The 12,506-nt window shown below is 43.3% G+C and overlaps 1 protein-coding gene across 7 annotated transcripts in view; it reads left to right on the plus strand.

Moving 5' to 3' along the window:
* TANC1 (tetratricopeptide repeat, ankyrin repeat and coiled-coil containing 1) overlaps positions 1–12,506 on the plus strand; it is a 263,697-nt gene that overhangs the window by 183,736 nt on the left and 67,455 nt on the right. For all 7 annotated transcript variants that reach the window (XM_055108612.2, XM_055108615.2, XM_055108616.2 and 4 more), the window contains one exon: positions 10,568–10,831. In XM_055108612.2, the coding sequence (XP_054964587.1) occupies positions 10,568–10,831 (264 nt within the window). The remainder of the gene's footprint in view (positions 1–10,567; positions 10,832–12,506) is intronic.

Genomic DNA, 12,506 nt, shown 5'->3' on the forward strand with positions numbered 1-12,506 from the left:
TTTGTGGCCTCAAGAATTCCTCCCACCTTGGCCTCCCAAAGTACTGTGATTACAGGCATGAGCCGCTGTGCCCGGCCCAAACTTTTAATAACTGAGAGCCACCCATTCGTTTATTTCTCTTTCTCTCTCATTGAGATACAGTGCCACAATTTTTAAGGTATTCTAAGCAGAGGAAAGAAATGGTGCTGGTTTGGTTTTTTGTGTTGTCAATGAAAGATTAAACTGCAGGTGGTTCTTAATACTTAATCTCATACAGCCCTACCCAGTAGCTGACTGATTAGACCCCTCTTACATGTTCCCCATAGTGTCTCAATATTCCCCTTCAGTGTATTTGTTCTTGTTTTGTTATTTAATTTTCTCTCCAGATATAAACAGGGGTCTCATTAATCCAGCTATCTACTAGGTTCCTAGCATGGTGCTGGAAATGAGAAATTAAGGAAAGAGAAGTGTTGCCAGTGTCGAGTTGCATCGGGAGAGGGAACGTTCAGTTTATAAAGAAGCTATGCAGGATCCCCATTCCACATGGGCTTTGTCAAACCTTTCAATGTCTGTGTTGTAACCTCTGCCATGATGACAGAGTAGCACATTTCATGACATTGAAGCTGTGTTTTTCCTCTGCTCAAGCCAACATGTTCCCATAACTCGGCTGAGCATGAAAAGTGGCAACTGTAGGTGAAAGCAGAAGGAATTAGGAAGTGGCTGGTAAGTCCCTCTCATCCAGAAGACCTCAGCTCTGGAGACCATGCCTCCCACTGTGTTTTCCTGCAGGTTGCAAGGGCTGTAGAGGGATGAGAGGGAGGCACTGCTGTTGACAGCGTTCCTCTGTTCTCTCTCCTTCCGTGACATGCAGAATTAGAACCTGTTGCCAAGGGACACGCTGGAGGTGTGGTAGGGAGGAGAAGGAAAAGACACAAGAATTTCCTCTCCAGGCAGACTGTAGCCACAGGTCTTTGAAGAGGCAGGAGTGGTGGGGACAGAAAGGGGAAGAGCTTCCTTTTAAATCAATACAGGGTGTGCAGGTTCCACTGCCTCTTCACAGAGCAGGTTATCTATGACTCAGTTGTGGTTCTGTGATTGCTGGAGTAGGGGTGTGCCTTTTCCATCTGAAGAGCATGCCTGTTTTTATAAGGTGTAGCCTGGGAATGGCAGCTTTTGGGCATTGTAAGTGTTTCACAGAGTGAAGTATTCAAGAGCACCATGACCCTAGTTGGGCGGAGATGAAGATGAGATACCTTGGCTTCCTGCTTTGGAAGACCTAACAGTGGCTTGTAAAACAGGCTGGTGAGGACCCATGCTCCCAATTACATAGGGCCTGGAGAAGGCAGGAAGAGGCTTTCCATTTAATTTTCCATTTTAAGTAGTTTAATATTTGTCAGCCAGTAGAGCTGGGTTTGGAATGGCAGAGGCTTTGGGGGTGGACTGTTACAAAGTGCACACAGCTGCCGAGGCCTTGCAAGCTTTGGGCAGCTGTGGGCTCAAAGCAGGGTTCCACGTACAGTATTCACATGGTTTATTCAGAGCAGTTTGGGGAAATTTCCGACAGTGCTAAACCATCCTTTAAAATTCCTGGACCTTTCTTTACTCTTTAAGTTGATTCGCATCATGTTGGTTATATTTAATCTAAATATTTTTGTCCAGCAGATGCAGGGACAGGAAGCTTGTGTTCCCACATGCCCAGGCACCCAGTTTAGAAAGAAATATAAAGTATGTGTTTTCATCGGGACTGCCACAGGGTGCCCTGCCTGTGTTCTGTTTCCACTGCTTAGGAGGAGAAAGGGCAGGCTAGTAACCAGTACAAGAATTTACTGGGCCGCCTCCAGTCTTCCTCTCTGGAGGCCAGGGCTTAGTAAACCCCTCCTGCCCCTTGTTTCAACTGTATTATGTTATCCAGAGGGGAGTCCCGCTTTATCCTCTTTCAGGAGGTCCAAGTTCTTCTGACATAAATGTCTTTAGAAGTATAATAATTCTGTCATGTAGAAATACTGTCTAAGCTGAGTGGGATTAACTGAATTCCCTATGATTATCTTTTTTATTTTTTTAAGTGAACTTCTTTACTCTTTACATGTTAAAATCATTGGCATTACCTACAAGTTGGTGTCTGATTTTCAAATTTGCAATGTGAAAATCTTCTCAAGGTGAAACCCAACTGTACCCAATCACCATAAAATAGCTTTCAGTTACTTACTGTGAAAAGAAAAACTTTACAGAGTATGCTTTTAAAGGTGTTTCCTCCTTGTCTGAGAAAACATTTTTTCTTAGTGACATTCCTTTGAATATGTCTTGCTTCCAACTGTTACAAATGGAAACTGTAAGCTGTATTAATCCCAGTTTAGAAAGAAATATAAAGTATGTTTTCATTAGAATGTGTGAAAACCAATCTGATTTTCAAACAAAGCATCACTGAAAATGTGTTTTAAAGTGCTTTGAGATAAATTTAATTTGTGTTTATGTACATATCGTGATAAAATTTTAAGTGTGTATATTAGTTTCAAGAAAATAGGCTATTTCTGCATTTAGGAAGAAAGAGGATAGAGCCTGGATGAGAAGAAACGAAGAAAACCCAGCTTTCCTATCAAAATAAAAAGAAATCCTTCCTATCCATTAATGATAGATGTGCAGAGGGGAAGGACTTATTCTGGCTGAGGGAGGGGCCGTTAAGTCAGTCACTCTCTCCATTCGTCTTTTTAATCTGCCTTTCTTTACCTGTTGAGATATGTAATCTCCGGAGTATTTTTGTAGTGTCCTGAATCGGCCTCCTTTGGAGAAACAGTGCTAGGACAGTTCCATGAAGGGAGGGGACCCTGAGGGAACAGTGGCTGCCTCTCCCCAGCTGGGTGTGTCTGCCACACAGAGCAGGTGTGTCATCTACCTGCCCAGCTCTCAGCACCTGAGCTGGCAGGCATGAGCCGCCACATTCCACCTGGCTAGGTGGCTTTCTGGGTGATTAAGTGCTCAGAATTCAAGCTCTTCTGAATGCCTTTCCTTTGCTTTCCTCATGCTTACATTTGTTTTCTTCTTGCTCAGTTTGAAGCAGAGAGGCAGGTATGCATTTAGACAGGGGAATACCTTCGTAGAAACACTTCTGCAGAAGTAGCTTGCAGTAAAATATTAGACAACTGGTTAGTATCCTGCTAGAGTATCTTGCTAGAGTTTGATAATATTTATTTTTCTGCCTAGTTGCTTAGGATATTTTTTTAAAAATTATCATGGGCTGACTTTTATCTTCCTTTGACTCTCTCCTACCTCCTGCTAGGCTTATAAAATGAAAGTGATTCCAGAGGTAGCTTTAGACCTTTTATTTCCTGGACTTTGTGCCCCAAGGGAGATAATCAGATGCAGAGGCACACAAAGATGAATTAATTGTACTTTATTTTCCTTTTTGACTTGTTGTAAATCCTGCCCTTTTGATTTTATGCTAATACTGCTTTGTTGCCACCTGTATCGCCCTGCTCACTACTAAATTGAAATGCTTTGAAATTGATTTGGTAATAACTATTTAGACTGTTTCAAGTCTGGGTTAATATTCATTTTGCTACATTGCCTGCAATTTTTAAAATCATCCTTAATTATAGAAGCCTTTTTTTTTAAATCTCTGGGGTGAAGAGAAGAATTTTTCTTTATGTATATAATTTGGTAATATGCTTAATGTGGGAAAGAAATTCTTGGCAATGATTTGAGTCAGCAAAGAGCCTGCTGTACTTTTATTCAGACTGTAGTTGGATTCTTCAGGCTGTTCTATTGGTGTAGCAAGCATTTATTGGCGCCTACTGTGTACCAGGAGCAAGCATGTTCAGTACTGGGACAATAAAGATAAGGCACAGCATCTATTGTCAAAACTTGTCCACTTGTGGGACTACAAAATGGTCTTCTGTTCTGTGGAGAGTCTGAGCAAGTTGTGAATTACTGAGAAGAATTTAAGACATGACAGTGATTGATACCTCTGACGGAAGATGTATGCTGTGGGTGCATAATGATACCACTAATCGAACTCTTTTCCAAAGTCTGGAAAAGGGTCATTAGACTGTGTGAGAAGCTCCAGTGTCTGTGCACAGGTTATGTGAGGCTTTACCAAAACACTGTGCTTTTTCTGGAAAATGTCATGTTATTTAAGTCCTTAGACTTGTCTCTGGAGACTTCTTCTCAGTTGGGCAGTGTGGTGGGTCCCATCCTCCCTGCCCAGCACCACCTGCTCCCAGCCATTCCTTTAGGTGTTTCCTTAGTTGAAGAGCCTGATGAATGTGGCTGGGAATGTGCTGCTCGGGCCCCTGGCCTTGCTGCATGTCATAGCAGAGCATGCCTTGCGCAACACAGGTGAGCACTGAGCTAGAAATTTCGTACAGAGATCTGGCTGTCACAAGCCAGCATACGGGGCTCCCAGAGCAAGGCCAGAGAGGGAGCAGGGCCCTGTGGCGCATTGGATGGGGCTGGGCAGTTGCAGAAGGAGAAGCCAGAAGTCTCCTGAAGCTGAAGGTTACCGTGCAGGGTTGGGGCGGGGGGTCCCACCTGGGACATTCTGTTGGCATTCCAGGCAAGGTGGCTTAAGTGCCTTCACTAGACCCCTCAGGTTAAAAGCTGTGGCCGCAGGTGAACCAGGGACTTTGTTCTCTGTGGTTGGTTAGTTTGCAGGTGGCCGGGGCTGGGTAGGGGTGGAAATAAAAGTACAGTCTGGCATTTCTGGCCAGAAAGGTTTAAGTCAGGCCGGTTTCATTGTGCAGGCTTTCCCTTACACACTTGGGAAAATCCAAAATCTGGCCTGGTGGCTTGAATGCCTGCTGGGTGTGAGGTGTGGGTGCACAAGAGAGGGACGCCACCTGTCAGCCAAGAGGCCTACAGACTTCTGCGCTCGTTGCCTTGACTTGTCTCTGATCTTTTCCTGATCGGACTTCCTCTGCAGCAGTGAAACCTAATTTGGAAAGTTCTTAGTCACAGGAGGCAGTCTCGCTACAGTAGTGGGCTTTTCCTTTTCTATTCACTTCTTCCTTTCATCCACTTTTATGAGCGGCCATTATGTTCCTTTCTTGTTTGATCCTTAATTCATTGGTCCAGTGTTTTAACTTTAAATTCTTCCTGTCAACCACTAAGCTAAATACAGAGGTTAAAAAATGTTTGCTTTTTAAGTGCTACTTTATTTTTCTTCAGTTGTGTGGGGAGGAAAACATTCCTGAGCATTCATGATGCCTGAGGCACTTGACATATGCCCTTATGTCTAATTTTCTCTGCAACCCAGGGAAGGACAAATCACTCTCTTCAGAGAGTCCTCTCAAAATGCGTATTTTCTATTATAATAGTATATATACATAATTTATAGTACATGTATTTGGGATGTACGCCAAGTCTTGTCTTAATAGTATGGTATGATCAGAGCAGTGTAGAGAGGCCGGGCATGGTGGGTCACGCCTGTTGTCCCATCACCATGTGAGGCTGAGGTGGGAGGATCGCTTGAGCCCATTAGTTCAAAACCAGCCTGGGCAACATAGGGAGATTTTGTTTCTACAAAAAAAATTTAAAAATGAGCCAGGGGTGCTGGTGGTGCATGCCTGTGGTCCCAGCTACTCAGGAGGCTGAGGTGGAAAGATCATTTGAGCCCGTGAGGTCGAGGCTGCAGTGAGCTGTCATTGCACCACTGTACTCCAGCCTGGGCAACAGAGCGAGACCCTGTCTCGAAACAAAAAAAAAACCATGTAGAGCCCCATTCTAGGATAGAGTGGGACTTAGGGCATTCTGGGGCTTTCCTGTCCATAGGGCTGTTAATGAGAGTCAGTGAGTTGAAGTGCAAAAAGAACTTAGAATGAAGCCTGGCATATAGTAAACAGTATTCCAATATTCATCTTAGCCACTGTTGTGATTTCTTAAGGATCATTACTTAATTCCTCACCAGTGAATTTGAAATGCTCAAAACAGAGCATTTTCAAAGGAAAAAACCAAGATTTTTCCTTTTCCATGAAGGTATGAGTTGGGGAAAGTATGAAATAGGGCAAGAGAAAAGATGCATTGAGGAGTCACATTCATAAGACTGTATTCTTCTTATAAGTGGGCAGAAAGCTTTACTCCTAAGTTTCCTGATAGCTAGTGGAAAGAGAGAAAACACATGTGGAGGGTGGTGTTTATAAAGACAAAAATGTCCATTGCCCAAAATGGTACCGGGTCTGGAGACGCATACCTCCTTGTGGACCCCCTAGAGGGGAGAAGCCAAGGTTGCAGCAAGCCCCTTGCTCTTTTCACCCTTGTCTTCTCTGTAGCTCAAAGAGAAGGTTCTGATGAATTGTTTGTGGCATATGTTTGGTATCTCTGGTCCTTAGTTCCTGAACAATTCTGGGCTAATGCTGTAGTCAGGTTACAGTTAGCTTTCTTCTTGATGTTCATTTAAGCCTATAACTTGATTTGGATCCCACCAAACTACCTATAGGGCCCTGGACCGACACTGATTTTATTTTTCTTTTGCTGATTCTATTTTAAGTGTCCATTCAACATAGCACCTTCAGAAGGCAAGGGGTAAAGTTGGCTCCTAGCACTTTAGGAGGCCAAGGTGGGTGGATTGCTTGAGCTCAGGAGTTCGAGACCAGTGTGGACAACATGGTGACACCCTGTCTCTACAAAAATATAAAAAATTAGCAAGGTGTGGTACCTGTAGTCCCAGCTACTTAGGGGGCTGAGGTGGGAGGATCGCTTGAGCCTTGGAAGTTCGAGGCTGCAGTGAGCCGAGATAGCACCACTGCACTCCAGCCTGGGCAAGAGAGTGAGACCCTGTCTCAAAAAAAAAAAAAAAAAAACTTTGGGAAGGTGAAGAAAGAGTGCAGTCGTATTTCAGAGCCTTGCAGAGCAAAGTATTTGATGACTGAGTGGATGACTTTTTAACAAGGCAGACTTCATGAACTTTTAGCCACAGATAATTAACTCCTTTTGTGTAATGAGCACCATGCAAGCAAATGGTGTTTTAAAAATACGCTGTATGTATAATCAGAAGAATTGGTATTAGCTATACCACTAATTGTGCATACACATACGTGTGTGTGTGTGTGTGAGAGAGAGAGAGAGAGAGAGAGATCAGGTTCTCTGGAGCCTTTTATCTCTATAAGGTGGGGTTGATGGTTCTCAGCCTATCTGCCTCCTCTCATGGGATGTGATCAGGTATACGCCCTGTTATATTAAGAAAGTGAGCCAGGTGCAATGATGTGTGCCTATAGTCCCAGCTACTTGGGAGGCTGATGCAGGAGGACTGATTGAGGCCAGGAGTTTGAGACCAGCCTGGGCAGCATAGTGAAATCCCATATTATTCAAAAAAAAAAAGTGTTTTGGAAGTATTCTACCCCTGTACACTAGTACAAAGGAAGATAAGACACTGTCCTTGAGACTAAACGGAATGTAACACTAAATTGTGAGGCACAGCCTAACCTCACAGCCTTATAAAATTTAAGGCCTGATAAGTCGCTCAGTTTCAGAATGCTCTGTGTCACGAGGGTGGCTGAGACCCAGTTTGGGTGATGATAGCAAGCTGTAATTGACAAAAGCTGCCATCTATACTAGTCCAAAGAACAAAATGCTAGGATTTTTAAATTATTAAGGCAACTATAAACATTAGCCAGTCTCTGGGAAATGTCAAATAGCACTTTTTAGAGTTTTTTTTTTTTTTTTAAGTCATCACAGTTAAGATGCTGCCCTTGATGTGTACGTGTACCCACAAGCATTCTTGAGAGTGATTGACTGGGTTAACCTGATTAGGAGTTTGAATTTCTGTAAGGTTGGAAGAAAGAAAGATGTCGTTTATTGGAAGAACCAGCTTTCTCTTCTTGGGGACTCCGGGGCTGCCATGTTTGGTGTTGTTCTTAGGTTATGCAGGGAAGCCAGACTGATTTGGCCTTCATCTGCTCAGCTGGATCTGCCTCAGGGCTCAGATGGAGCTGAGCCAAGATGAGAGTGTCTGGGCTTCCACCTGTGTAGGCTACATCTGATATTGAATCCCAGGAAGGAGTGTCAATGGAGTGGCTTCAGATTTTCCAGCCTCCCTGCCTCTGAGAACCCTGGGACATGTGGACCGTGGAATGCCTCTCTCACAGGAACTTTGTGAGGGCAGCAGAAGGGCTGCCTCTTCTTCCTCACTAGTCTCCTTCATATAAACACTGACCTTACAATATGTTCATTTCTAAATGGTTACCCCATCTGGGACTTCTCTTCGCAGTGACTGCTCCTGCAGCTGAGCCCTTCCTCCCCCACCCCTTTTCCTTCCTCTCCCTGCCAGGACCTGAGTGTTGCCCCTCCGCCCCCTCTCCCCCTCCACGAGATGCTGGGCACAGTGTAGGGCACATATCTGCCAGTGAGAGCCACACCTTCCACCTGTCCTGCCATCAGGAGCTCTGACCTGGCCTTCCCAGCCGTCCTCAGCTGCTCCATGGGTCCCTGAGGTCCTGATTACAGTGCTGTCACTTATAACAGGAAGTGAGCTAAGTCCTTATTTCCCCTGCTTGAGGTCCTAGTTAGGACTCAGATCTTTGGGGTTTGTTTCAGAAGTGCTTGGCACTTAGGGAGAGCACTTTGACTTTTGGTTTAATTTTTCAGTTTACAAATACGTGCTCTCCAATGTAACAGCCACAAAAATAAAACCAAACAAATCCCCTCTCTCCCTAGCCTGGAACTCTTCCTGTCACTTGGATGTTGGAGTAGCCTGTGAACCTAACTTATTACAATATGTCTGAGAAAAGCATTTTGAGTTGCAAATGCTGGATTTAAATGTGAAGGTTTGTAACACCACAATCTGTGTTATGGGATGGCCCACATTTTTATGCTTCAAGCTTATTAACAGGATTACCATTAATAAGCAATAATCTTATCAATAAATTAGACCACTCCTGAAAAACATTAGCACACTTCTAGCATATAGCAAACCTTCAGTAAATGCTAGCTTCTGCTGTCAACACCACCATTGGCATTTTTATGATGGAAAGAGTCATACTTGCTATGCCTATGTTCATATAAATGGTCTATTTAAAAACACAAGGAAGGCTGTGATTGATTCCAAAGAGGTGGAGGTATGGTTTAATACTGCTGATGGAACACTGGCAAATGCTGGGAATCATAACGATGGGCACCCAAAATCAGATCCTGAACTCTGGTAAGTGAGATTAAGTGTAGTGTCTCTGACCACAAATGGAATTGAAGTTTATTCATTTGCTCATTCATTCAATTAGCAAGCATTTATTGAGCACTTACTATGTGCTGTGCTGTGCTATTCAGAAAAGGAAAAGGTAGCCATGGATACTCTAGGGAAGGCTTCAGCATTTATGTGGGATTTTTAAAAATAGGCAACCAGAGAGGGTGATAAGTCCAGGCTGCAGCAGCAGGAGGAGTAAAGACAGTCAGAATTGTGACAGGATGTCCTGTGGCCACTGCAAGGAAATAGTTTTGTCTTTACTTCTAAACCGTAAAGAATATAAACAAAGCTAAACCCTTCAGACCCTTTGATCCTAAATAACTGACCCTGAGCTAATTTACCAGCCTTATGATACAGTGTGTATCATCTTGGTGTGTGGCTAAAGCAGCCTGATCCAGGAGCTGGGTTCTGAATGCACTTTGGCCCTGTGCACTCCCATTTAACAGGCTTGGAGTTGAGGGCCTAGGTGACTGGAATCCAGATAGGGAAAGAGGCATCGGTGGACATGGCCCCTGTTCTCAAGGACGCAGCCAGCGTTAGTTCTAACAGTGGGGCGGTGTGAGTGGCCCAGGTGATGATGACCTGTGGTTGCAAGGGGATCCCGTATGGCTCAGCATCTTTAAATTTGAAGTGACTCTTTGTAGAAGCTATGTAGGGTGAGTATTGCTTCGCTCTTTGACCATGTTCTTTCTGCTCTTTTGCCAAGATGTTTACAAAAGGTTTTTTGTACCTTTTTTCTGTGCTGGTTTTCTTTCTTGGAGATTAAATGTGAATTCTGCAGTCATAGTATACCTTCTCCTGCTGGTGCTTCACCTGCGCTGGATATGGGAAGGTTTTCCATTTCGTGTTGCTGAGGAAATAATAAGTCAGTCTCTCTGGATCATCTTGAATAGATGTTATAAGCTTTAAGGGTCAAATTCTCTGTTTGACTTTATAATTGTATTTTTGTTTCTAAAGATTTTCTCCTGCACCGTTTCTGCATTAACCATTCTGTTGTTTGTTCCCGCTCCCCCACCCCCAGCAAATGTTATTAATTTGGAAAGTATATTTAAAGGTTCAAAGGAATTTAATGAGACATGAATTCTTTTGTGAGTAATCTTTGTTAAAAAGAGGATACATTATCTGCAAGTTACATAATTTTACTCTTAACTCTGATACTTTTTAGACAATTTTTTTCATTATCTTCCTATCAGAGTTTCTCCCTCTCTCCTCTTCTCTGTAGAGTGATTTAGCAGCTTATTTCCCCTGGTAAGCCACATTCTTCTAATTTACCAAAATACATTGTATGGAACATACTTTGATAAAAATCTGTGTGGACTGGAAAACTTTCCATTGATCCTGGGGAGGGCAGTGTGCATGTTTTAACTCTTCAGCCCCAGCTGTGCCTGGCCTCCTTCAAAGTATTTTGGTCTTTCATTTCAGCCACAATTACAAGTTCATCCGAAAATGATGACCGGAGTGGCTCCAGTTTGGAATGGAATAAAGATGGAAGCCTAAGATTAGGGGTTCAGAAGGGAGTGCTTCATGACCGCAGGGCAGATAACTGCTCCCCAGTGGCAGAAGAGGAGACCACCGGGTCAGCAGAGAGCACGCTGCCCAAAGCAGAATCCTCAGCTGGAGATGGTCCAGTCCCTTATTCTCAGGGCTCCAGCTCACTAATAATGCCACGGCCCAACTCAGTTGCAGGTAAGGCCACACCTTTCCCTGGAAGGATTATCTCAGGGAGACCAAGGTGCCCTGTGTTCACTGTCTTCACATGGGAAGGCACTCCAGATACAAGCCAGCTTCGTGGCCGTGGGTCAGGCACTTACCTTTTCTAAGCCTCAGTTTACTAATCTGTAAACACAATAAGGCTGTACTTAATGGTCTTTAAGTGATCCTTCTGCTCTGGAATTCTTTAAATCGATTATTTGGACTGTCGGGCTCTTTGTATATAAGAGAAGAAAGTATAAAAACTCTCCTCTCGGTTTTTGTTGTTTTAAGCCTTAGAAAATTCATTACTGTTTATTACCTCCTGGTAAATGGGAATTGTTGAGTGAGTTTGTTAATATCAGCTCGAGGATCTTCTTACCAAACTTACAAACTTATTTTCGTCTAATTGAGGCCGATTGTACAGGCAAGAGGGCCGAATTTCTGTACAATTTAGTTAAAATGGAGCTCACGGCTTAAAATGTAAGCAGTGGAAGTAGGAGCTCTCAATCAAGGAAATGAAAATATTCGAGATAGACATGCTTTACCGAGATGCAGCAGCTGGAACAAAGAAGAAAGCACAAAGGCTGGCAACTGTCAATAGTCAGACTGGTCGCCAGGTGTGTGTCAAGCAAGGAGAATACAGTCAGTCCCCTGTATCTATAGTTCTACATCTATGAATTCATCCAGCCATGGAGCAGAAATACCCAAGGAAAAAAATCGATAAAAAATAATAAGAATTTAAAAATACAGTCTCACAACTATTTACATTGTATTAGGTATTATAAGTAATCTAGAGATTATTTAAAATATATGGGAGGATGTTTGTAGGTTATGTGCAAATATTACCCCATTTTATAGTAGGAACTTGAGCATCTGAGGATTTCGGTATCCTCAGGGGGCCCTGGAAGTGATCTCCAGTGCATAGTGAAGGATGACTATAGCTCCAGGTGGGTGGGGAAAGGAGCTCTCTGCATCTGAGCTGTGGGGCCTGTTTTTAAGGTTTCTAGTTTCTAAACTCCATGCCCTGTGCTGAGTTTAGAAGAGGAACTTGTTACAGTCATTCTTAGTTATCAGTGTAGCACTTAACATTTCTCTTCTACTAGTGCAGGGACCCAGATTCTCCGCTCCTACGTCAGAGAATTTCTCTGTGATTTATACTATGCTTTCAGGATGCGGTGGGTCACTCTGGTGGTTGTTGGGTGTTCTTTTACAATGGGACTCTGAAGTAGCTGATAAATAAGTGACCCTAATGGAAAAGTTCTGAGGCACAACTCTAATTCACTTTCAAAGGAAGTGAAATGGCCTTGTTCCAGAAGAGGGATTTGGCATGTCTGCTGGAGAGAAATACTAGAGAACATTTTACAAGTTGACTGATAGTCCTTCCACAAGCTTTCCTGTCCTCCCACCACTGTCCCACCACTTTAACAGAGTATGTGGCACCCAAGGCGCTTTAGACCGTATTTACCTAGTTATGATGAATGGATCATTTGTATTATCCCAGAACTTGATCACTTTATTGACTTCAACAAAAATAGTGAACTTGTGCTCAATTTAGTCAAGCTGTTTTAAAATTAGGAAACATGACTGTGTTAATTTTAACAGTGTTAAAAGCATCCCATTTGGGGTTGTTTTCTGCTCGATGTTCTTTATGGGTCTCCTGCCATGTGAA

Source organism: Pan paniscus, chromosome 13 (assembly GCF_029289425.2).
Source record: "Pan paniscus chromosome 13, NHGRI_mPanPan1-v2.0_pri, whole genome shotgun sequence".
NCBI classification, from domain to species: domain Eukaryota; kingdom Metazoa; phylum Chordata; class Mammalia; order Primates; family Hominidae; genus Pan; species Pan paniscus.